The sequence below is a fragment of the Phasianus colchicus genome, chromosome 2, assembly GCF_987193195.1.
Source record: "Phasianus colchicus chromosome 2, bPhaCol1.hap1.1, whole genome shotgun sequence".
In the NCBI taxonomy this organism is placed as follows: domain Eukaryota; kingdom Metazoa; phylum Chordata; class Aves; order Galliformes; family Phasianidae; genus Phasianus; species Phasianus colchicus.
In genome coordinates, this window is record NC_143437.1 from 8,877,661 (window position 1) to 8,904,870 (window position 27,210).

The 27,210-nt window shown below is 43.1% G+C and overlaps 1 protein-coding gene across 6 annotated transcripts in view; it reads right to left on the minus strand.

Moving 5' to 3' along the window:
• Window positions 1–27,210, minus strand: part of FOXN2 (forkhead box N2) — a 28,251-nt gene continuing 1,041 nt past the window's right edge. For 3 of the 6 annotated variants that reach the window (XM_031598923.2, XM_031598933.2, XM_090134702.1), the window contains exons 2-6: window positions 16,202–16,752; window positions 12,879–13,003; window positions 8,950–9,014; window positions 5,017–5,085; window positions 1–4,572 (exon numbers count right to left, since the gene is read on the minus strand). In XM_031598923.2, the coding sequence (XP_031454783.1) occupies window positions 4,055–4,572; window positions 5,017–5,085; window positions 8,950–9,014; window positions 12,879–13,003; window positions 16,202–16,738 (1,314 nt within the window). In that variant the 5' untranslated portion in view covers window positions 16,739–16,752 and the 3' untranslated portion in view covers window positions 1–4,054. Of the gene's footprint in view, window positions 4,573–5,016; window positions 5,086–8,949; window positions 9,015–12,878; window positions 13,004–16,201; window positions 16,753–21,618; window positions 21,833–27,210 lie in introns of all 6 variants that reach the window. The other 3 variants (XM_090134700.1, XM_090134701.1, XM_031598942.2) reach the window with 3 other exon arrangements.

Below are 27,210 nucleotides of genomic sequence, written 5' to 3' on the forward strand. Positions count from 1 at the left end.
TGTTATAAAACAAAGTTTATTCTGCAATATTTTGTCATAATGAATTGCATCTCTTTGGTAAAAATAAACTTTATAAACATTTTAATTAACAGAGATTAGCATACAAAAAACTAAACTTCTGTAAATATTCTTTAAAACGGGTAAAGGACTAAAGTGGAGGAAAAAGGGTTAGAATTGGTCACCTACAGGCAAAATTATCCTAACCAAACCCAAGGACGCTGCTTATGCTACATCAGAAACAAGCTAGAGGGAACATTTTAAAAACAACTCTGGTTCATTTGATCAGAAAGCATTCTTACAATTCACTTTTAAATAAATAATAGTTACAATGAATTGGCAATTATAAAATGTTTTATATCACTATATGGCAGCAACATAATACTTTTAATTATGCACTTTTTAGTTTGAAGAAATGTACATTTATAAAACAGACTTGGTAATGGCACTGGCAGTTAGTTGTGAAGAATGTGCTTTAAGATAGAATGGCAGGTGCAACATTTAAAATATTCTATGTCTTCTTTCCAATAAATATTTTGACTACACTTTTATTAACACGTGTGAGTGTAGTTTGCTTTAACCAAAGCTTCTTCTTTTCAGCCTAATGAGAAGCTGCAAACTGGCAACCTCCATTTTAAAACTGGATTTTAAAACATTTGAGGCAACTTTCACAAAAGCAATAATTTAGTATCTGGGTCTGAAAGACCAGCACAGGTTTGTACAGTATCCACATCACAATTTACCCAAAGCAGAGCAGCCTCCCTTCCACACCAGTCCCGTGCACTTCTCCACTGCGTTTAAAGAAATGAAGGTGGTTTATTAATACTTTTGTTGCCTTTTAACTGCTGTTAAAGTATATTTGAGTCAACCATTGGCATGAACATTTTACATATGTCACTAAAGAAAACCAACCCACCAACAGTCAAAATAACTTTTAATTATACTCCATTTATACTATATACACCAGGGTCTTTAACTCAGGTGGCAAACAAACCCAAACCCCATTCTAGCTATGGAAGCAAAAGGAACCACATCTATTCTGACCTTCAGTTCTCTCCTACTGAAAGCTGTGAGGATGGATGCAGCTTTCACTGTTAGCTGCTCACCAGTATAGGTTTATTGCTTGTTGCATATGGTCAGTAAATGCACTGGTAGCTTCCCAGTCCCACACCTTCAGTAACACTGAAGCCACGATCGCCTGCTTCAGGGTTAGCCATGGCACAGCCATGCTCCTAGTTAAGTATCAACCTCCTCAGGTTTTATCCAAGGCCAAAAGAAGCTCAGAATCAAGCCCAGCCATGGAGCTGATATTGGCACGGTTTCCCAAGTGACCGGACATTGATCCAGCTTTCCTTGAAAGCCAGAGAAGAGTTGCAACCAACTCCAGCACGAGCCATATGGCACCCTTCTTCAACAGCACCCCACTGAAGTCATGGCACCGAGCAAAACTCCTGACTGCTAACAGCACCTCTCTGTAAGTGAATCCTCATTTTCTGCCTTGATGCAGACTCTGCCCTTTGCAGTATTCAGTCGAAACGCAAAAGCAAACTATGAGCAAGAAGTACTTCCGCTGAGCATTCACATCTGCACTTCCAAAAATCCTAAGAACCACTGCATTTATCTGTAACTTTCTTTCAAATAGCGAGTTCTTCCCTACTATTCATCAGTAACATCCAATATCAGACCTAATTGGCTAATGCACCACTTGTGATATCCAGAAGACATACACATCTGTACAAACATTGTCCTGTTACAGGTGTAGACTAATGGGTGTTAAAGCAGGATCACAGCGGAGTTCTTCCCTTTCAAGAAATAAAACAATTCATTCTTAAAACTGAAGTAATTGGAGGAAAAAAAGACATTTTCTAGTGTTTGTGCTTTAAAAAGAAAATTGGCTTTGAATTCCAAAACATGCTACAAAAGAACCTCAGATATTTCAGGCTTGATCCTACAGCCATGAAATCAGTGGGAGCACCACTATTGTCTTCAAGAGGCACTGAACCAGGCCCTTAGAGTAACAGACCCTCAGCAGCACGGCTGTATTCATATTTAAAGTAGGCGTTTATGGCAGTACTCATGAAAAGATTGACAAATAAGAAAAAACACTGATATCTAAAAGGTCTCCAAGAGCCAGAAAAACATTCTGCTAGGGAAGGTTACCTTTTGGCTGAACCCAGCACTGTCTTCAACAACCGAAACAGTGGACGCTGGTTTCCTACTTCTAATTCTTACTCGGCTTTGCCCAAGAACTGCTGGAAACAACAGCTCAACGTGTTAGCTAAAAACTTTATGGCACGTCGCACTGCCCTTCAGAAACAGGAAAGATGACCACTTATATTGTCTAAGATTCTGAAACATACTTAAGGCATCCTTATTGTTACAGCACAGTTAAAACCCCCCTCTAACAGCACTGAGTACCCATTTTTGAACAGAAAACCTTTTTTCTTAAAAAAAAAAAAAAAAAAAAAACAGAAACCATCACTTATATAAACTAAAGAGGAAAAAATCCACAATACCGCTATATATATATATATATATTTTTTTTGCCAAAAGATGTGTGGGAACTCTAGAGATTCTTTTATTGCAAAAATGAATTGTGAAGGAATTCCTTCCCAAAACAGAGAGCTACCACAGACATCCAAGGGGCAAAGGCTCGCCTTGCTTGTTAGATGCACTGCATGTGGCAGGCCTACAGGATTCACAGAACAGAAGGCACGCTGATCTAGGAAACAGAGAGTATGGACAGCCAAAAAACACAAATTGCTTTTCCATGTTCAGTAATTCAAAAGGAAGCTATTTGGCTTTGTTTCAGGTTGGGGGTGAAATTCTCTTTTCAACGGTCATTCATGACCTAACCACCTAAAACCTCTACCTTACTTCCAATTTAACAGCATGAGCTGCTGTTCTTTATTCTCTGAGTCCATCTCTTCCACTGGGGAGCAAGGCAGCAGATGTGGCAGTGGGACAGCAGCAGAACTTCTGCTAATGCTCTCAGACACGTGGTCTGATTATCAAGTGGTGGTATGTGGAGCCAGGAGTTGGACTCAGTGATCCCTATTTTTCCCTTCCATCTCAAGATATTCCACAGTTGTACGATTCTACTACATGTTCAACAGTGGCAGTGATAAGAGGACATCAAGTTTGGCAAGTGGCAGCTTTCACTGTTGGCTACACCCAAGATGTGTGCACATCTGTAATGAAGTGACCCCTAGCCTCTGCCCCCCAAGACATTATGTCTTAAGATGGAAAAAAATAAAAAAATAAAAAAATAAATCAACAACAACAACAACACAACCAACAGGTTCAGGAACCTGACCTGCAGACAGCAGGTTGGCAGTGGGGGTACAAGCAGGAAAGAAAAATAAAGCAGAGGATGGCACCCACCTCAGCTACCCCTTGTTCACTCTGCCTGCGAGGGCTGTACTCCTTCCCTCTGCCCAAAGTACTTACAGCTTGCTGAGAGCACCTCCTGCAGTGGTGCAATTTTCAGACACTGTACTGGATGGGCTGAAAACTGCAGCCACTGGGAGCTACCTCTGCAGCATTTCCACTGAAGAGTGGTTAGAAGAGCAGAGAGAGAGCACATGGGAGGAGGTAATTCAGGCCAGAACATTTCTTTTTTTTCCTTCTTTCTTTCCTTTTCTTTTTTCTCCTCCTTTTTAAATCTGTACGTGGAAGTCAGAGCACTTAGGGCAAAATTCACCTCTGCAGATGGGGCCAGCAGAGATGTCAACATGAACCATAACATGCATCTGAGCAAATATAACTCTGGAAAACAAAAACAAAAAAAAACTTTTTAAAAGAAAAAAGTGATCATTAAGAAGTATGCTTTCAGGTTTTCACAAGTCATGCATCTCTTCTAATCTGGGAAGTTTAATTTTTTTTTTTTCTTTTTAGGCAGTGATTTAAAAATAAATGGCTAAATTACAGTTAGTGCCAAAAATAAAAAAGCAATGAGTCCTCTTATGGCTTTGATCTCCCTTGTGAAGGGTAAAAGTAGAAGAGTATTGCCACAATTAAAAAAAATATATGTATATATTCAACATTGACAAACATACTATTTTTTCCTTTGCTTGTGACTGTGGGTCTTTGCAGTACTTATTAAGGAACCCAAGCACGTTTGGATGCCAGCAAGGTGGAGCAGAGACCCCGCTGCTTCTTTCAGCTCCTCATCAATTTCTTGACACAACTCCTTGAGTGCTTTGTTGCTAGGCTGACTTTTCTCAGAGGTATCTACACAAGGTTGTGATGCATAGCCACTGTCTCCAAGAGGATCATCTTCATAGTCAACGTCTGTATCCACTTCACTGTGAAATCCTTCACTGCCATCACTTCCAGCATGGCTGTTCTTGGAGATAAATTCATACACCTCATCAACAGAGGACAAGGAAGACACACTGGACCTAGATGCACAACGCTGCGAACCCATGCTGCTAGCACTGTAATTATGATCCTCCTTCGGATCAATATTGGTGGCTGCAGAATCATTTTCTTGCAAATTTATGGAACTGGAAGGATTAAACGCACTGCCATAACTCCTCTTCTTAGGTGTCTTCAGAGACTGAGGTTTCTCACCTAATAAAAACGAATTCCAACAGTAAGCATATACTCAATGAGATCACTTTTGAAAAAACACACGCTTTGGCTGCTGACTGCAAAGAATAAGCTGGAAGCTAGCACTAGCAGTTAAGAGCTAGAATTTCTTGTGCACATTTCATGCCATCCACGGAAGACAATGGTCTTCAGCTAATCACAGATAAAAGATGGAGACACAGAGAAGTAGCTTAGAGAATCTTCTTAGCATCTAGTACAGAAAGGGCGAGAGAAGAACTTTGCACACAAAAAAAAAAAAGAGGAAAAAAGAGAAGGTGGTTCTATAAAACTAATGCTAGCAGAAAGAATGATCAAAACATTAACTTCTTGACTCTTCTTACTACCGGTGAGATCCACCACTGCGACTTTAAAGAAAACATTTAGCTGCAGGGTGAAGGAAAAACCAGTAAAACAGCTTATGCTTACAGTCTAGCATCCCTTGTTCAATTGATGTATTCAACAGCATCATCGCAGTAGCAGCATCAATATCAGATTCTGCAAAGGAAAAGCAGCAAAATGTTACAACTTTGGGTAAGACTGACAAAATCAGGTCTCTAGAACACACAAAGAATATATATATATCTGCAGACATTGGTCTGCTATGAAGAACAGCAGAAAAACGTGTAAGGATTCAGACCCAGCATGATTCTAATATGATAAAAATTTAAGGCATAGTGATCCAGAGTATGAGCACTGTATGAGCAATGTGTCTACAGAATGGCCATGTATCTCAAGTACGATAACCCTACTAATGCTAAACTTGCTGAATTCTTCCTTAACTGAATTCACATAACCACACCTGAAGCCAAGAAACAGCAACATTAATCAGATGCTCATCATGATGATAATACAAACAAAAGCCACTTGTTGATAAAGAAAGATAACACATATGACAAAACAAGGCACCTAGTCAGCTTGGTACCCTCATCCTATGAATGAATGCACAAGACTGAAGAATGCTGTTAAACACAGCACTAATTCAGCACACATTTTCTGTTTTCTATTATCTCAGCACAAAGTGCCCTCTTCGCAGGATTTTTCACACTACAAACATGTAAAATAGAGCAAACAGAGAAGACAAAAGGGGAAAAAGAACAGAACTGCTCCACCTAGAAGGTATAGAGATATGCATAAGAAATAGGTAATTGAAAAAGATTCAGATGAACAGCAGTGATTTAGTTACAGTGACAAACGCTACTTGTAAAATGCTGCCCTTTGCTGCAGTGAGTGGATTACCAGCAGAGAAGTGGGGCTGGAAGACAACGTGCTGGAAAGTGCCAGCATTAAGTGGAACGGTCTCTGCATCTTGCTCAGCTACTGTTGAGAAAGGAGCTGCTGAAGTGAAACATCAGCAATCCCATTTGCAGTCCATCCCCCACTCCACTACATGCATTAGCTTTGTTACCCAACTTCAGTGGGAATGAATTTTGTGAGGGAGACTGCACAATTGCCAATTTGATTTCCATACCTTACACAGCTTCTGATAGCCTCACTCCAGTCAATGGGAAATCTGAAGAACATCATGTTGGTTTTTATCAGCATGGGAAGTGAATGAGCTGCTGCTTCCAACACAGGTTGTAAGACATACACCTTCCCCATTATTTTCTATCATTTTTAAATCAACATACTTAAAGGTCTTGTTCCACTGCACTTGCAAGATGTTTTTATTCTCTGCTTTAGCAGTAACAGAGTGACTGAACTGACGAGTCATAATTTGCCATTTATGGTGCAACTGACAAAAAGAAGTAAAACCTTCAACAGTTACTTTCTTTCACTTTCCATAATGAGCAAGTGAAATAGTCTGACTCCTTACTTGCCATCAGACTCCTTCTGAGAAACAGTGCTGGTACAGAAACACCACCCTGACACACTGACAAGTAATCTGATTCTGGTGTGCTGTTCTTCTTCATGGAAAGTGAAAGCAGGAGAAAAGCATGGCCAAGTCCTCAAACTTTTAACAGTCTTTAAAACCTATAAGAGTAGGTAAATACTAGTGGGCTGAGGAGGAGGATACCAGGAAGACAGCAACAGTGCATTCAGCAAGAACTCCCTGAAAATAAACAGTAAAACAACCCAAGGGATACAGAAGCGAGCACACCAGCTAGTTACAGATGTAAGCTACACACATCCCTGAGTTCTGCCTCAAACCATATTTCAGCAGGAAGCTGCTCCTCCTAGAGCTTCAACAAGGCATCTTCACCTGCAGGTGTCCACATTAAAAGACAACTCATTCCTTCTTAGGAGCAGCTTCCCTTTGGTTTTGTCTGTGCTGCAAAAGTGGCTACATGGACACCCCCTACTTCGCTTGCTGCTGGTGGTGTAGCTGTGACAAGGGGTGCAATTCTGCAGCTGCTAAGAATGACTGTACTGAACAATGCCACATCACCTCAAGTCTCAGTGCTGGCTACTGCACAGGCAAGCAAGAGGGGTGGGCATGTTGTGGAACATCCTTCAGACATCTGCAGTCACCTGCGTTTAATGTGGTAGATGGGGAAACAGATTGTACTTAGGAGTTCTAGCTATGGCCAGAAGAGATCACAGAATCATCATAGGATCCATTTAGCTTGGAGAAGATCTTCAAAATCACTAAGCCCAACCATCAGCCTAACCTACTGAGTCCCATCACTAAACTATGTCCCTTCATGGCACGTCCTCACATCTATTAAACATCTCCACAGACAGGGACTCCAGCACTTTACTTGGGCAGCCTGTTCCAATGCTTGACTATCCTTTAGGTAAAAGCTATCCTTTAGGTAAAGAAATTATTTCTAACGTTCAACCTAAACCTCCCCTGGCACAATTTGAGGCTATTGCCTCAATCCTATCACTTGTCACTTGAGAGAAGAGACTGACCCCTACCTTGCCACAACCTCCTTTCAGGCAGCTGTAGAGAGCAATGAGGTCTCCCCTCAACCTTCTCTTCTCCAGACTAAACTGCTCCAATTCCCTCAGCCACTCCTCACACATTTTGTTTTCCAGTTCCCTCACCAGCTTGGTTCCTTTTTTCTGAATGTGCAACTCAGTGTCTTTCTTGTACTGAGAAGCCCAAACTGAACACAGTACTCTAAGGTGAGGCCTCCCCAGCGAAGTACAGAGCGAAGGTCACTTCTCTCATCCTGCTGGCCATAGTATTTCTGATGCAGGCCAGGAACCACTGGCCTTCTTGCCCACCTGGGCACACTGCTGGCTCCTGTTCAATCTGCCATTAACCAGCATCCCCAGGTCCCTTTCTGCTGGGCAGCCTGCCAGGTGCTCTTCTTTGAGCCTACACTCAATCCCTCAACCAGACTGCTGATAAAAACATTAAACAAAACTAGCTCCAAGCCAGAGCCCTGGGGAATACTGGTGATGACTAGCCACCAAATGGGTTGAGTTCCATTCAGCATGACTCTGCTGAGCCCAGCCATCCAGACAGATTGCTCCTCCACAGTCCTACCCCCAGCACAACTCATTCCAATCCAACCTTCCTCTCCCAAGCTTTAGTGACAGTGGTTAAAATAATAACCAGACAACGTAAACTCTTTCAGTTGTGGATGCAACTGTTGTGGTTTTTCCTGTACCTATTGCATGACTTGTGCAGTTGCAAACACACAGGGATAAACTTGGTTGCAGAGCAGCACAGGTACTATGAACTACGTGTCAAGTCAGTTTAAACCCATCCTGTTCTTTTCTTCTGAGGACTAAAAGGGAACATTTTGTGTTTTTTTAAGGTGATACCTTAACTAAGTAGATATCATACATCTATTCTGTTCATCAGCAAATGTAGATATTTCTACACAGCTACACTGGCAACAATATCAACTTGCCCTTAATTTTTTTTTTTTAGCAAATGAGTGAAGTGCCATCTGTGTAGTTCTGACTCGTTCCTCATTCCCTTGTAATTACTGCCCAGCCACCTATACCAAACACCCAACTTTTAGGCATTACTGTGGCTACATACCACATACAACAAAAATTTGCTGCCTTTCTGTCTCAGTTTGTGGTAGCCAATAAAAACCTCAAACTGACTAGACAGTCCCCAGTGTAGAGATGCAGAGCTTTCAAACTGGTTTTCTACAGAACTACTCGGGCTTAAAGTAGGTCATATTTGATGTCTCTGCTAAATGTTTTGCTGGAAAATAACAAGACTACTTTTATAATTTGAAACCAATCTTATGGATTTATGCTTAATACACACACATCACTAATAACTAATATAATAAGTATGCATTCTATTAAATGAGTTTTGTGGTTTTTTGTAGTCTAGCAGACCCTCCAGAAAAGGCTTATATAAAAAATAAATCAAAATCACCTGAGGTTTAGAATATGCTTGTGACTAGCAAAAGCTGCACAGCAGAAGGAAAGAAAATTCATAGTTACCTTTGAGAGATCGGCCATTATTCTGCTTAAGTACTGAAGATAAGTAGTGAGGAGAAGATGACCTACTGGAAAGAAATTAAACAAGTCAAACAAAACCTCAATTAACCAAATAATGTATACAAAGTATATTAGACACAATATTATTATTAAAAACACCCGAAAGACACCACAGTTTGGCTGATAAACCAAACAGGCAGCAATTTCTATTGCCCTCATGGAGTACTGGACACATTGATTGTTACACATTGTTTATATAACACAATGAACCATCATCAGCATTTGGGAAACACCGCACACAGAGGAGGAGCCTCGCTGGCAATGCAGACTTCCTTTACTAAAATAGATGCATCTTTGCTTGATCCTACATCTGAGCAAAATGGTAGCTGATGCAGAGACATTTGGAATCCAGGAGAAGCAGCACTGGTAAGAACCAGTTGTGTTTGTTTCTTTTTCAAATGGTGAAAGATTAGCAAAAATAAAAGATGCTTTGTGCAAAAAGCTGGGGAAGGACAAGAGCAATCTGCTGATTCCCAAGTCATCTGAAGCTGGGCTGCTCTGTGGATGACATCTGCATTTTGCATTATCATAGCAGCTTCCATCTGGCAAAGTACCACTTAAACACTGCAGAATACAAGTTGTGCTATACACCCAACCCTAATTATTCCGTTCATTATAAATGCACCATCAAACAAATAAATACAACAGTAACAAAACACAACTTTTAAAATGGCATGAATCACAGCAATAAATATTTTTAAAATTCTTTTACCTGTACAGTAATTGGGCAATAAAGAGACAAGTCCAATCTGTAAAAGCTACCTCACAAGATTAATAGAATAATTTTATCATTAAGGCATGTTTACATTTTATACTTATACTTTATACATTTTATACTTATCTGGCTAGTTTTTAAAAATAAAGCTGCCTAGCAAAGATATCTCCTCCTCTCCACTTCCCCTCCCCCAAACACATTTAATCATATAGATTTTTAATTATTGTTCTAGATCATTAAATAAAACCAAACCAACTGCATCAATTATTAAAATACCGTTTTAAAACTAGAATATTCCTTCTTTAAGCTGAGTTGTGCTGCGGTGGCTGTGAGCACCTTTCCCACCCTGCAGTCAGCTGCTATGGGGGATGCCCTTTAGTGCTGCTGCTGCCCAGATTTGCCATCACCACGGTGCCCAACCTCAGCTCATCAATGGTGACGGCTCCAAAGGTTGGTGCAGTGCAGACTGCTAACAACAAGGAGAAAGCGCACAAACAGAAAAGCAAGGTGACTTGAAACACATCATCTGAGCCAAATAAGGAGTTTTTGCTGTGCTGCAGCTTGCCTGGCACTGGCAACCAAGGACAACAATATTTAGCATCTTTACTTAGCAGTGAAGTAGCCACAGGAAGGAAAATTCAGCATAGCCGAGTGCAAATGCACACAAAAGCCAAGTTTGCTATCTGGTATGTTTTCTTGTGGAGGTGATGGAGTGCAAAGGGAACAGATCCAAAAACAGAATTAAAAAAAAATCACAAGGTGAGTAGGTGGACTCAGCCTAACATGGGTCACTCCACAGTCTGCAGGTAAAGTGCACAAATAGATGCTGAACTTCTTCATCCTTTCATTCAAGCCCAGATCCTTCAAGATGCACTTAGATCTTTCCCTTAAATGCTTAGTATTAAGATAACCTATGCATATGCACAAGGCATTTGTGAGATGAGGGCTGTGGAGACTGCTAGAAACAGGTGCTAGGAACAGAATGCAGCCAGACAACCTGCACCAACCTGCTGAACAACCTGCACAGAAATAAAATGCATCACTGATGCTCATCACCTACTACAATGCAAGCTTCAGTTTGCTAGACACAAATTACAGCTTTGGAAAGCTTCTGATCAAAGCGACACTTTAAGCTGTATTTTAAAATGCTGCTGAATTACAGGTGTATTCCCCATGAACACAGTAAAAAAAGTTACAGACAGAAGCTCTCCCGCTGAAAAATTCAGGTATCACCCTGGAGTTAAGTTTGGATGGTTCACTCCAGCTCTGCCCAGCAGTACCTCTGGGCTTCCTCTTTCCCTCTACACACAAGGCAGTGCCTTGTGGCCCTTCCTCAGAATTAAGCCACAATTTAAATCGCAATTCAAGAATTTTTAAACATAGAAGGGAGAAGAGAAATATATATTTTTTTCTGCCTATAACTGAAAGTCTTAGAAATGTATTTTTAGTAGAAATTTTTTTAAGAGCTGTGATTAGGGAGAAGTTGAGCATCTTAAACTGCTGTTCCTATCTTGCTATTCTTATAAATACAAGCACTATAAAACTCTTCATATTTTGAAGTCAGTGGGAGTTTTGCCACGTGCCTGTACTTCCTTTTAATTGCAACTGTTGGAAAGTGACTAATCCTTCAATGAAGACAACCAGTTACCAAAACCAGAAGCTTCAAACTGAAGTCTTGGTTCTGCAGGCACTTCAGAATACTTCCCTACACCTAACTTGACTACACTGTATACAAACAAAATTAATCATGTTGAGACTTGTATCATCAGACTGACTTGAAGAAATTGGAGACAATGAAAACGTAACTGGACAAGGCTCTGAAGAACCTGCCCTGACCTGGGTCTGGCTCCTTCCCCTGCCCGTTTGGCTGGGCAGACAACACCCTGAGGTCTGTCCCATCTGCACCACTCCTACAGCTACAGCTCACACAGGGTGTGGGATCCCAAGGTCAATGTCCTGTGGGACTCTTAGAAAGTTCTGCTAAATATTCAGTATCAGTTTCACAGATTGTGTCTGCAATCCCAGTTCCTCCTGGTTGTTAAGGAAACTCGTTGCAGTAAGACAAGGCATAGGGCAATGTACAGACATCATAATTACCTCTTATCTCACCCCAATTGTTTGCCAATCTAGATAAACCAGCCACATGCCTACCTAACTCCTGATCCCATCAGCAGCTGTGCATTCCTGGCTACTTTCCACCCTCCTATTCTCTGTGCCACCTCTAAGTGCTCACTCTGACTGATGTTCCTCTTCCTGTACCAGGAACACGCTATGATGTTTACTTGAAACTCTCCAAAATTTATTGCCTAATCTTAAAACGTATCAGATGAGGAAACCTCATTGAGTGTCCTCTGAGGTGGAATCTGCTAATGGGAAGGACTGTTCTTCTCATCCCCACCACAGAATGTTTCTAACAGCCTCAGAGAAAAACGCTCCTCTCTTAGACCAGCTTTTCCAGGCACTTCAGGCCATAGAGAAGTTGACAGTTCTTAACAGCAGCAAACAATATATACATTTTATATCCAAATGCAGTGATTTATGAGAGAACGCACGCTTCCTTTCCAGCAAGCATCACTAGATACATCCCAGATTGGTCCAGATGACCTGTGCTCAAAGCAGGATTTTGCTGCAGTTAACTGGCAGTTGACAGTGGCCTTAAGGCCGCTGCCTGCTCTCCAAAGAAATGGCACTTGTGAGCATCCCACCAGCCCAGCCTCATATCACCTCTTGGAAACCAGTGAGAAAAGCAGTGGCTGTTTGCAAATCCCCAAAACAAAGGCAGCATTAGCCTCAGCACTAATTGCTCGCCTGGGTTATTCCAGCCAGGACCCCTAGCAAGACACAATAAGAAGGGGAAAAAAAGAAAGAGGTAGAAGAAAGAAGAGAGAATATTTAAGAGAAAGCACTTCTTCAGATCATTACACTGACCCCAGATCTACTGTCTGGGAAGCCTGAGCTTGTGATCTCTCTCCCACTTGTGACAGTACCTCTCTGGTCCTGTCTAGCCAGTCTTCCTGGCCTGTCTACACAGCTCACCAAAGTCCCACTCAAATTCTTTTCCTAGTGGAAGTCAGTCATCAACAACTGCTCAGGTATTTCCTGTGGTAGGTAGGTGAGCATAACTGCATGTTGCACTTGTATGAGAAGATTCACCTACCTTGGTGGTGATGCTGGTGGAGTGTAGAATGCAAGTGCTGAAGGAAATGGCTGCTTTTTCAGTGCTTGAACAAGATTAGGCTTATATTCTGGATCGACACACCACAAGGAACCTTTTCCATTCACCTGCAAAAAAGAAGTACAAAAAAGATGCTATAGAATTGGTAATGCACATGGCAGAAGGGAGGGGTAGCTGAGCACCTGGATAGGACTATAGTTATGTGGGATTGAGAGATGTGTACCTACTCTGTTATCCTCCACTCTTGCAGTACCCCAGGGCTAGTGGCACATGCAAGAAAACAATGTGCTCTAACTAAAATGTGTGAAATCATTGAAAGATGGAAGTGGTCCTGTCAAGGCACAGAGAAAAGTCTCAAAGTGAACTTCAAAGTTTGGTGAAGCACCTCCTGCAAGCCCACAGAGGCCATCTTCAGCCAGTGATGAGGTGGAATACAATTTTACAGATGGATACTCCATGACTTCGAAAGACCCATAAGGCATACAAGTTTGAGGTCCTACATTAGTCACTGGACTTCTCGGAAAGAGTGGAAATATTTTGCTATTAATGGTGAAAGGAAATCAAATCAGGGTGAGTTTCTGGCTGAGAAATAAAGAGAGATACTGTTCTGTAATTTTAGTTGAAGCCACTGCCCTTCATACCGATGTCTCACAGCATCTCTCAGTTATTTATTTATTTTTAACCTGAAGCTTCCTTACATCAATCTCTTTGTGCTAAAATGAGCACAGCCTGAGAAGCACAAGATAGGTATCAATAAGCTTACCCTTAATGAAGCAGCTAACCCCTGCTCCATGATGGCTGACAGGAGGCTGTAGCTGGCTGGGAACTAACAGGGGAATCCTCTCAGCTGGCTCCATCCATCTCCTCTGCACCAGACTAATGCCCTCATCAATTCCTGCATCAATCCTGGAGCTCAGCACTTGCCCTGGCCAGCATGGTGGCTCACTGGTTGTCCCCCATAAAAGGCCCAAATCTGGCTTTTGTTTCCTTTCTGAGCTTTGAGGCTCTTCCATTCACAAAGTCCTGGGAACTCACCCCACCCACAAACCACTGCTCCGCACTATTTTATCTATTACCTTAGGCAAACACTTCTACTTCTAGGTTAGTATGAAAACATATAGCTGGCAACCACTATTCACCCTAAAAGTTGTCAGAAGGCCAGCAATGCTTGGTGAGGATGCAGCTCCTGCATCCTCACAACTTGACCTCCATTGCTAGCAATTAATAAAAAATAAATATTAAAAATCCCAAAACCCACAACCATGTAATAGTTTAGCAAAGAGCAGTTGCCTGACACATTTCAAAGCAGTTACTTACCCTTCATCACTCTTCACCTCACTAAATTATATAACTGCCAGCATGCAAAAAGCACACAGCTTTTCAAATAACTGTCAGTAAGGGCAGAGGAAGAAATTCTCATCTCCCTCTTCTACAAAGCCCAAGGCCATATGTACTGCCACTGCTCCAAATTAGGGGAACAGAAACACATCCCTGGTGAACCAAACAGGTTGCAAACCAGGGCCCTACATCCCTTGTTTGCTGCCCTTTAACCACACAACCTTCCATATTGACTATACCACTTTCCCTGCTTGGAGGAAAAAAACAAAAAAACAAAACAGAAAAACAACAACAAAAAAGAATACATTTGCATGAATGCAACCTTTGACTTCCCTTCACCTACTCAGAACCCAGTGGATTCACTAAGGAAGGAAAGGAGTGGGCAGCTCCTGCTGCCCTTATGCCAAGACATTTGGTGCAACACCATGAGGCTTCCAGATCTGGAGCAGATGAGCTGTAATATGCAAATCCACAAAGCAGCAAGTTGCAGACACTTTCCAAGACTTCTCTTCCCTACCCTCACTTTTTCTTCTGAGCTTCACATCTCTTCTCCCAGTCAAAGGTGCCCGCTCATTTAAAGTAGGCATATTGAAAACAGCATCCAGCCCTGCAGTACGACCCAGCCCTTCCTGACATCTGCCAAGCTCCAAGCTGTACATCAAGGACCTCCACCTCCACTGAGATGTCAGACATGCACTATGTGCACTTCTGATAACAAGCCTGCTACCACTTGTGCTGAAGTCCAAACCATGTGGTTTCAGGTTTTGTTTACTGACTTTGAGGTGAGGGCAAGTGTTGTTTCACTTTGTTTTGGAAGCCAGAGCAGACTCTTTGAGAAACACAATGGGAAATGAGAGAGGGAGGATGGAAGTCAGCAATAAAATCATTTGAGCCAGTAAGCCATCTATACAGAATTATCCTTGACTTTAAGAAGTGCATCTTTACACGCAGCTTGTCTCGAGAAGGCTTTTTCATAGAGACATGCAGAGTTATAACAATACTGTTATTGCAGAGGTTAAAACACTAAGTACACTAAATGCAGGAATTAAGAAGGTTTTTTGAATGCTAGAGCTGTGCTGAGAGACCACAAGTGAAAAGTCAGTTTTATATTCAAGGCAACTTTCAGTTTGACCCATTTTTTTCCTGATAAGATACCCTATCACAGTGATGCCCCATGTCCTACAGCATGTGTTTCTCCCAGTTACTTTTGTTCCTGCTGGCAGAGCATATGTCCATCTTCACAAGGGTGTGGAGATGGGAAGGGGACAATAAGTCCCCAGCTCCCCAGCTTGGCATCTCACACCCACAGCATCAACATCCCTACTGCCATGGCACACAGCAGTACACTCACTGTAGGTACAAACTGCAGTATCACCTGCCAGGCTGGTAGCCCTGCCAAACTCACAGAGAGGGGCAGAGCTCCAACAACAGTCATCTGTAACAGGTTCCCTAATGAAAATCCTTCCTAGCCATGAAGGTACCCTTTGCCAATTCCAAACCCCACATCTGACACTGTTTAGAAAATTAGCATTGGCAAAAACTTAAATAATTGCCCTCGAACAAATGAGTTCCTTTAGAAGGAAAAAAAAAAAACAAAACACCAGAAAACAAAGAATCACACCACAAGACATGTTGAAATAGATGTCTAATATGTTTGGCTGAGTACTATAGCCTAGCAAAATCCTAAGTGGAAACGAAGCCCTTTATAATATGGTTTGTAAAGGATGTATTGCAGGTGGCTCTAACCAGCTCAGTACTAACCACAAACACAGAATCAATTAAGGCACTTAGGAACTTGTCAGAAGTGACATTTCCAAAATATCAACAGTTGTGAATAACGTGTTAAAGGACTTCAACACACAACTGCTTCACACGTGATGAGGGGAAGAAGCCCTTGAGAACAACAGGGTCTTCTTAATTTCCTTGTGAATTACAAACCTTATTTAACTCCCTCCCCAAGGCCTCACCTTGCCATGGCTTCTCTCCACCTTCCGGAAACATTTATTCAAGGAGAGGTTGTGTCTGACAGAGTTCTTCCATCCTGTTGGTGCTGTGGCGAAGTAGGGGAAGCGTTCCAGGATCCAGCTGTAGATTTCTTTGACTGGGAGGCTCTTGTTGGGAGAATGCTCAATAGCCATATAGATGAGGAGGCTGAAAGAATAAGGAGGCTTGGAAGTAGAAGATTTTTTTTCTGGATTCTGGTAGCAGGAGGGTGAGAAGGATGGCACGCTGTCACCCTCAATGTCATATAAAGGGCTAACAATTGGAAGACCCTCACTTCCAAGGCTGAAGTTTGTTAGAAGATTAGTACTTTCGTGCAGCCAGTTCAAGTTTGTGAGCTCATCGTCTGCTGAATCGCTGTCCACTACAGTGGCCTTAGGCCTCCCAGCATCTCCTGCATCGGGTAGGCTTCCCATCCTGTGTGACTGTCTTAGCCCTGCAGCTTTTTCTGCCCCTGGAGTTTTAGCTTTCTTATCCGGAGTCATTCCAGTGACTGGACCCATTTAGTTTGATTGGTCTGCAACAAAGGAGACAGAAATCAATGCAAAATTTCAAAAACATGTTGAGTGGCAGCATGCCAAGCCAAAAAAACTCCAGGGGACCATGACACCGTACCATCCTCACACTGTGGTCACTGAGGAGAGCCAGGCCAGCACAGCTCCTCCAGTAACCTCATAATGGCCTTTTAACTTCCCCATGGCTACAGCACACAGTAAACAAGTGGAAATTGCTCCACTTCTCTTGAAAAGTCAATTGAGACACAGAAATAATAGAGATGACATCAACATCTGAAAAAGACTTTGTCAGGTAGGACCTAAAACATACTCTTCTCACATTAAGTCTTCAATGATACTCATTATATCGTAAATTAATCCTGTTTGGAAGTGTTTGCTTTCGGTTCCTGAAGAGGAAAAAATAAGTCACAAAGCTTAAATAGTGTAAAGTGAATTCATGGTCTTGGTGCAAATGGAGTCTTTACAACTCCCTGCAAGTCACAAGCACTCCCTCCCACTAGGGAGGTTGAAACAGGCCAGCCAGCAAACTGTTAGCTTAACAGCTGCCTTTTCTGCTGATGTAGTCACGTTAGAGCCTCGCTGCACCTAAACTTTGGCCAACGTAGCTGTGTCAGAAGCACAGCCCAACAAAACCACTTTACAGTTGTAGCCTGCTATAAATGCAAGGCTGTCCACTCCAGATGCAAGTCCACCAGCAAAGCCGATGATCACATGAACTGTAAGAAGTAAAATACATAAAAATCTGATTGACTTCCCTGTCCCTGTACACGAGCTATCATTCTGGTTTTATGCTCTAGCTCCTACTACAATGGCTAAGTTGTAAACCAGACAGCAGATGAGGGCTGTTATCTCATCAGACAGCGTGATACAAGTTACTGGATGGCTTTTTTTGGAGCAGTTTTTGTAGAAAACACATGGCTTACTGCACTCGTGTCTCTGCAGAGACAGCAGGGACAAGGACTTGCTCCACCTCTGTATAAGGGAAAAACCATTTAAATCAAGTCTATTGGTACTAAGATTTTAGACAGAAATTACCAGGTAACACATAATTCACTCCTTTCCCAGAGAATGCATCAAGAAATTTCTTCTCTTCATCTGCTTGTACTTTTTCCTGTCAACTATTGCAAAGTTCCCCTTGTAAATCCCAGTCCCCTCTTCTCAAAGGATCACGCAACCCGGAGCAGCTGAAGACCCCAACTTGCACAGGCGATCTGCCCAGCACACAGTGAACCAATTTCTCCACCTTCTCCAGCAAACAAAAACAGTACTCACCTGCACCAGTACTGGAAATCATCCCCAAATTTTCAATCTATGTGCAAGGACAGGCATGATTAACTATTGGCTCAGCCATTAACTAAATTAAAGGAAAGCAAACCGCTCATAAAGCTGGTCAAAAATAATTCTGCTCTGCCTACAAATTACTTCTTCCCCAAACTATCAGAGCAGATTTACATTGGCAGTTGATGAATGTTGGCTTTAAAACAGAGCCATTTATATTGTTGATAATTAATATTCTACATACAATTTTTTGCAAACAATATATTTATGGTATATTAGCATGCATTACTTAATGTTAATATATATAGTAACATATAAATATAAAAATGATATGCCATGTTTTTCTTAGTAGATGCATTACAGAAAATGTGTTATATTACCTCCATAGTGCTTGTTTACCACCTTATACATCTTCTACACAAACACATCAGCAGATGTTACATACTTTTTAGAAGGTTATAAAGGCCATTATTAGACTATTATGGTCTGATCAATATTGGTGGAGAGGAAAATCAGTTCCCTAACTACTGCAGTCTTCAAAGGTAGCCTCAAATGTAAGGATTGTATGACTGCTGCTGGGAGCAGGAAGAGCTCTGGGGACAGGATTGATCCTGGGGGAGCATCACAGGACAGCAATCCAGCAAAGAGCACGGAAAAAGTCCTGCAGAGCAGATGCTGTGACAGAACTGTATACAATTGGACCTCAGTGTTTTCCCTCACATTTCTCTCTGCTGTCAGTTAGGAAGGCTGATGCAAACAAGGTCAGAGGCAGCCAGTAGGACTTGCTCTCCACCATGCTCCCACCCAAGCTGAATTAGCAGTACCAATATAAAACAGGAGAGGCCATTTACCAGCCTCTCCAGTTGGCAAACCAAACACTCAGAAACTCACTGCTATTCCTATGGGGACAGCCCCAGCCCTGCCAGCAGGGCTAGAACCTCCAGCCTTCCAAATGCAGGAATAACACTTTGATTGCATCTCTGAAAACATGAAGCAGTGCACACTGACTCTGTGCTTCACAGTAATATAACATGCTGCCATTAACATCAGCACTTGCAACAGAACGCAGAAATACTAATGGCATCACATACCCAAATCCCAACCAACTCAAGCATCTATCTTCAATGAGCACCTCAAAAACGAAGTACTGCAATGGAGAAGGTTGTAGATGTATTCACATAGGACAGAAGCTCCAACATACCAGGAAGACATTCAGTGTCATGAGACACTGCACACAGTGCTGTTGCTGAATAAACCACTCCACACCACTCAATAATCACCAGTTCATCAGAAACCAATGAGTTGCTAGCTGATGTGAGGTCATATTACATAGCAGAGACAAAATTTTGGCCATGCACGTACAGACTGAGTGCTTGTAGCAAACCTGGAGGCTGAGCACTGGCACCTGCAGCCTCTTACCACCACTGCAGTTCGCACACAGAACAAGCAGGGAGGTTGTCCATTTCTTTTCTGAGCAATGTATTCAGCTGGAAAATCTTCAGCAAGCCCAATGCCAAGTTCAAGGAAACTTGAACTTCTGAACACAGAGGACATTCCTCTGCATGGCTCTGCACTCCCTGTGTGTCATTCATGGTGTTCATTCTCCACTTCAGACCTGCATTCTGCTTCCACCTGGAAGCACAGCATCACCTGCTTTGAGATTGCTGCTATTCTGGAGAGACAGAGCATAAATTTCTTATTTATCATAAGAGAGAAGAAAAAAATAAAAAACAAATATCAGCATTTCTACAAAAAAAAAAAAAAAAAAGTGGCTTTTGCAGTCTTCTTTTGAACTCATTGAAGAACTCAGTTTGTGAAGGGCTTTGGGGACTGAAAGATACTCAGGGTAGCAGATTAATCTGTGGTTATTCCAGGTTTGTACGTCTCCATACATACATATACTCCAGCTATTACTTCATTTTGATGGAAAACACTGAGCCCTGCTATGTTCTCTACCACAGAAATGAATACTTGTGAGCATTATGAGAACAAAAGTTCTTTAATTTCTGGCATACAGCATGTGCATGTACTCATACAAGCAGCAAACCACAACATGTTATGGCCATAAGCAAAGTCAAAATACTGCCGTCACAGCATTTACTGTGTGACCCCCAGACAACCTGACACAACTCAATTCCTCTTTCCTCCTGTTCCCCTTTCCTCTCCCATTCTTGTGTCCAAGCATAAGATCCTGTCCCATAACACCTCCAACGTGCCAGAGCTTCACCGAGCAGGTGAGACAGAGGAAATCTTCCAAACACCTTGGGACAGTTCTCTGCTCTTTTACCAAGTGCCTAACACCAGGCATAGTTTTGCTAGCAGTTTCAGATCCAGCAGATTCCAGCTGCCCTGTGTGACATGGACCCTTCCCTGAACCAGCAGTGCTGCAGGTAACAATGCACAGTCATTGTTTTATCTCTGTAACCGCCACAGGCAATGCAAGGCCTGACTACCAACCAGAGAAAAAGCATTCAGCCTTTTGTTAAACAAACCAACCAACCAACCTTTTCTGCATAGCACTGTGTGGGCAGGGCTGCTACTGAACTCTTCTTCACTTTCCAGCTCAATGCACGGCAGCCTGAGATGAAAGCTGCCATACAGCACCCACGATGTCCCAGGTTGCAACAACCTTCTCCAAACATGACCACTTGTTCCTGCAGGACCAGCCAAGCAACCAAGTGACCTCAATAGCTATTTGGGAAGACCTGGGACCTGCGTAGTAATTTCTCTCAAAAGTTAAAAATAGACCATGCATGCACTGTCTAAGTAGCAGCGCATGGCTTTAATCCAGGAGGTTCTTAATGGTATCACACTGCCATCACATGAGGGCAGCTCTGTCACCATATTCTCAGGGTGTGCAGCCTTAGTTACAGCAGTGGAGTATTTGTGCTGTCAGCACACAGGTCTGTACCCACGTACACAGGCTCTGGGACAGTATTTAAAACATTCACATGTGCTTTTGCATACCAGCAGCTATACTGGTATCAAACTGTTCTCTTGATTTTTTTTTTTTTTTTTTTTATTTCCTTGCATTTATGGGAGATGCATCTACACCAGGGACTGTCCTGACTTACATACATCAATGCATATACTCTGTCGTTAAAACAGGACAAGAAGTACATGCATAAATGGCTGCCACCACTCGCTCAAGTTTGCAATAAGCTTTCACACACAGCAAAGGACCAACGGCAAGTGTTTTGTGCATCAAAGGGAGAAGTAACAGAGCTCCTCTCACAGCTAGTGAAACCCATTGAGAAAAAGCTGGAAGTGATGGAGGTACAACACCCACATGGCTGCAAGCATCCAGAGCCCAGCACTGGACCACTTTCCCTGCACTGAACCTTCTCTGCTCTCCTTTGTCTCAGGCTCCCCCCACAGCACCATCCACAGGCTGCACAGGCTGGGGCTCAGATTCAAATCCCCACAGCACTGCAAATGGCCTATATTTGATTACGAGGCCGCGTGATGTCACGTATCCAAGACAACTAAAGCACCACAGTCTCCTGAGGACGAAACCACCTCTTGGTCACAGATCTGAGCAACCTGGCAGCAACCGATCCCTTGTCTCCAGACCAGGCTGCTGTACTCACCAGCAACACGGGGAACAAGCACCTCCTGCCTTGCAAACCATGACAGAGGAATAATTGTTCAAGGTGGTTATCAGCTTAAAGCCAGCCTGCCACGCAGAGAGCCTGGGAGCTTCAGCATTTCTTCATCATCCTGCTCAAAGGAAACGGGGTTTCCAGGAGTAATATTTCCAAGCTTCTCCCCTATTAATGTCAATATCCTCCCACAGCATTTCACCTAATTAGGCAGAGGAAAAAAAAAGAAAAAAGAAAAAACCCTGATTTTCCAATATCAGGAAAAGCTACAAAAAATACTCTGCACAATTTAAGAACAGAAGGGAAATAAAACCTTATCATAGCCCAGGGAAGGGAAGGAAAAAGGGGCAGAGATTTCATCTGACATCTAAGAGTGGTGGAATGGCTTGGGTTGGAAGGGACCCTGAAGATCATTTACTTCCAACTCCAAATTGTGTGAAAAAGAGTCAGTTAACCAAACAGACATACATACATATGGGAGTGAGTATAAGTGCTTTTAACAAAAATGATATATCAACTGAGACAGGCCCAGGTAGCTGGGCCCTGTAGGCCTTGCTGGGCCCAAAGCCATTGGGTCACATCCTTAAGTGCTGCCAGCAGCAGGCTGGGAATCGCAGGGCTGCCCCAAAGGCTGCAGCCAGCCTGGGACCTGGCTCCTTGCGCCTCAAGTTCAACACGTGCACATGAAAACAGTCTAACAGGGAAACTGGGAAGTGGAAAACAAGAAATAAGAGGGAAATCGAAGCCGTTTTAAGAAGCCTTGGTGTCAATGAAGGAGAAAAAACATTGTTCTTGATTAAGAAAAACCCTTCACAGTCAATAGTAAATGGCTTATCTTGCAAAAACAAAAGGTACCAGCCATGTACCAAATTCTGTACATTGCTGAATGAACTGAAAATGCAAATAAAGAAGCGAGCCATTCACAAATGAGTCATTTGAACAAATGCCTGGTGAAGACTGCCTGATGCTAATTTCCTTTTCGGGATAACTGTTACACGTTTCTCTACCATCCCCTTGAAACAGAAGCGAATATCCTTATAGCTACATTTCAGCTGGTGTCAGTAACAATTTCCCAACACTTGAAACATAATGCTCCATTTTCCGTGCAGCTTGTCAGCCTTCTTCAGCCTTAAAGCACCAGAACATCTACTTTCCAACTGAAAACCACCAAGTTGAAACCTTACCTGAAGCAACCCTTACGTAAAATTTAATTTAAAGGCAACATCAGCACCTAACACAAACCAGCCTCCACACTACAGCTTAGCAATTGCCAAGCTTTCACTAATTGCTGTTTTCCAGATACTGCTTACCAAGTTCAAGTTTTCCTCTTACCCTTTAAGGTCTGGCTAAACTCTGAAAGGGCTTTTCAGGAATTCTTGCTGCCCAGCAAGGACAGGAACTACTGCATCAATGCTTAATTTTCTTCTAAGCCGTATCCTGAAAGCTCCATAAGCAGGAAACTACTAAAAAGGCAACAAAACTCAGCAGTCACTAGCATTGATGTACCTTGAGACATGCCAAAGGGATGAATAACACCTGCATGCATCCTCAGAAACACTCAGGCACTGCTCACAGAGCTCCTGTCATCCCCAAGCAGACACAGAGAACCCAAGGCAAAGCAGAATGACGTTCCTGTCCTCACACTGCCCATCTGCCAGCTGTTCCAGTAACAATAACACGACATCCACCAAGCATACTACTGGCCATCTCTCTCTGAACTTAGCTGTTTCATTTGTTTTAAAATTACGCCACAATAATCCCTCTGCTCACAACGGTTGTGGCACAGGATTATTTTTTCTTCCATACAACAACCACACACTGGAACAAATGGGCCAACCGTGTCTCTTCTTTAGAAAAGCCATTCACTTTATCACACAGAACCCTGCATGCTGAAGGCACACCTTCAGTGAAATGCTATGGATGATGTAAGCTTTTTTGTTCGTAATGGAAAGGCAAGGCTATGGAAACACCAGGTGACATTAAGCACTTCTCATATAGCACGGTCAAAAGTCCAAAAGCAAACTGGATTGTACTTTGACTAGTCAACATCCCCCAAACAAACCATGTTTTCTGATAGCTGGATAGGTCAGTTTGCCTCATCAGCACGTGGATGAGGGCTGCTGTCTGGCCACAAGCTTCCCAGCTCGCAGCTGGGGTCTGTGCAAGTTTCTCAGTCAATGGGCAATCTTTGTGGACAGTAATTACCCTTTAAGCAACTACACGCTTGCCGCAGATAGAAGCACAATGCAGAGGAGCAACAGATTGCTGAAAAAAGGAAGCAAACAACCACATTAGCAGAGAAACTAAAAGTAGCTACAAAGTGCAAGACTGGAACGCGCTAAAAATGATTTGATAAAAGAAACAAAGCCCAAGCATGATATCAAGACAAGCTGCTCCTGGAGACAGGCCTTGGGAATACAATGAGTCACACCTTGCAAAGTCCACAAAACAAAGAGAAAGAAAAGAACTGCAACTGACATGATATACACAGGTGGAATGCTCAGCTGGTGGAAAAGAAGCCAAATAATACAAAGACGGAGTAGAAGTGCCTGAGTACCTCCAATCCAGCCCTTAATGGATGGAAAACAGCCTCTCCAGCAGAGTTAAAGCTGCCCAGCAATGCTGCTGAGAGGCACATTGAGCTGTGGTGAGGACAGCTGGGTTCAATGCCAATGAAGAGATGGAGAGCACTGCTTTTCCCCTGCCTGCCACAAAGGGCATGGTGGGAAAGGGGTGATTTCTGCAGCAGCAGCTGAATGAATAAATGAGTTCCAAAGGTGCCCTACCCTCTGAGGAGAAAGAAGATAAGTTGAACTTATGAACACATCAGAAAGAAGCAGAAATCCACATCACTGAGTTTTTGTATATACCACCTTACACACAGGCAAATTGCAAAAGCTTTTCTTAAAATGAATCTGGCACCAAGTACTATTCTGTAACAGAGACATTTCCCCCTAAACACAGCAGCCAGCCCTCCCAGCCACCTCCAGGCCCTCAGCAGCTCTTCTCCAGAGCATGCTCCAAGGTTTGTGCTTTGGAGGCCATAACATTTTGTAGGAAGAAGACAAAGCAACAGAGGTCACAAGGATGCTATCCAGCATCAGGCAGTGCTTCAAGTAATTTGTTACTAAGGCACAGGCAAGCTGACTTGAATTGTCTCTTGCAAGTGCCCTGGAGTATCGCTATGTGCTTTTACACAGCACAGTAAGAGAAAGTTGGTTTCTCACACTGCTCAGCGTGCACGTGGAACAGCACAATATAACAGAGAACAAATAAATAAACATGTATGAAAAGGTCCATCCAGAGACAGCAAAGCATCACCTCTGACATTTCTTGTTTTACTTGCGGCTCTCTCCTCTGGAGTCAAGAAAGCTGCCAGAGCTGGGAAAAGACACATATACAGCACACACGAAGCCTAAGACAGAAATCAGTCCTTTAATCTATTATAGAGGGAGCTGGATGAGGTGTGCAGTTTGCAAGTGCACACTTGTTGAAAGACAAAGCAGCATGTTTCCATGAGTCACGGAAGCACCACTGACAGCAGGATTTCTGCACAGGAAGTTGCACAACACCATCTAATTGTCTACAGACACACGAGGTAGACTCAACAACTGCCTCAACCCCTACCTACTTCCTTCCATAAAGTAAATGGGTTACAACTAGCACTGTGACATCTCATGCATAAGCATATGCAGAATACATCTGCATGGGGAGAAACAACCAGAAGAAAACTCAAGGAGCCAAATGGAATAAAACTGGTAGAATTTACACCTCTGCCAGAAGGTAACAGGTGTGTCCTACTCCATCCTTGCAGCTGACAGACTCTACTCAGGAAACAAAAAGGCCTAAGGACTGCTCATCACTGGGAAGGAAGGTTGTATTTACACAGCTCATGTCACACCCTGGTGGTGCAGTACAAATATCTCCATGAAGAACACAGCATAAAAGATGCACAGTGGCACACTGTCACCTCTTCCAACACCTGGTTCTGTCACCTCACAGGTTGTGATCCAGCTGGGAGAAACCCTATGACAACAGCATAACGACTGCTGATGTTTTTATGGGAATCAACATTCCCATGCAAGAACTGCCTCACTTTCTAATCAGTTTGAACTAAATCCCTTGCTTGTCAGGCACTCCTTCTTCTATTGTGGCAGTGCACATTCCTGTACCTGTTAAGTCACTTACTGGGCTGGCACATTCCCACACTGACAGCTGCTGGCAATGCTGGCACTTTTGTCCCATGCTCCCAGAGGCAATGGGAAGGCTGTTCAAGAAAAAAACTCCTGGATGGAGTTCTTGAATCAACACTCTCCTTAGTGGGTGTCTCTTTTGGGATATAAAACACACTGCTTTTGGGTCGAGAAATCCCTACAGAGCTTTGTCAGTGCAGCCTAGCCTGCAGCACATAAGGGGGTTCCAACTTCATTCTCTGGTCTAGATCCTGGCAACAAAGACATCAGCCAGGCTTTGTCCCAGCGAAACCTCCTAGTGTACTCGGAGCCACACATCTGGAAGACCTCCAGTTCCAAATCGCTCTGCTCTCAAATGCAGCACTGCAGCTGGAAGGAACACAGCATCCTCACCATGCTCTGCAAGCAGAAAGGTGATGGACAGCATCAGAGCTCAAGCAAATCAACAAAACCAATCCAAACTAATAAAAAAAAATAAGATCTAAAGAGCACAGAGAAGTCCTACGTATCTTTTAGGTAACTCAAACGTTTGGTGTGAGAATTACTACCTCTGCCTTTCTTGTACAAAAGTCAAGCCACAGCTCAACATCTGCCATAAAGGACTTGGGGGGTGCTGGTGGATGGCAATATGGACTTGAGCCAGCAATGAGCCCTCGCAGCCCAGAAAGCCAACTGGATCCTAGGCTGCATCAAAAGCAGCGTGGCCAGCAGGGTGAGGGAGGTGATCCTACCCCTCTGCCCTGCGCTGTAAGACCTCACCTGGAGTGTCAAACCCAGATGTGGAGTCCTCAGTATAGGAGAGATATGGACCTGTTGGAATATGTCCAGAAGAAGGCCACAAAAATGACCCATGGGATGGAACACCTCCCCTACAAGGACAGGCTGAGAGCTGGGGCTGTGCAGCCTGGAGAAGAGAAGGCTGCGGGGTGACCTGATAGCAGCACTTCAGTACCTAGAGGGGGACTGGAAGAAAGAAGGGGACAAACTCCTCAGCAAGTTCTGTTGTGAGAGGGCAAGGGGAATGGTTTCAAATTAAAAGAGGGGAGGATTTAGGCCAGATATGAAGAAGATTTTTACACCATGAGAAGTGAGGCACCGGCACAGGTTGTCCAGAGAAGTGGTGGATGCCCCATCCTTGGAGACATTCAAGGTCAGGCTGGATGGCTCTCTGAACATCTGATCTAACTGAAGGTGTCCCTGTTCATTGCAGGGCAGCTGGACTGGATGGCTTTTAATGGTCCTGTTCAATTCCCGTGGTGCTGTGGCACACTGCTACTCAGCTACACCCATCAACTGTAACTCTGTGCCACTCGTTGCTACTGTGCACCTTTCAGCCCCAACCCGCCAGGTCCAGCTGTCTGCTGCAGAGGTGGGAAAGGTCAGAGGG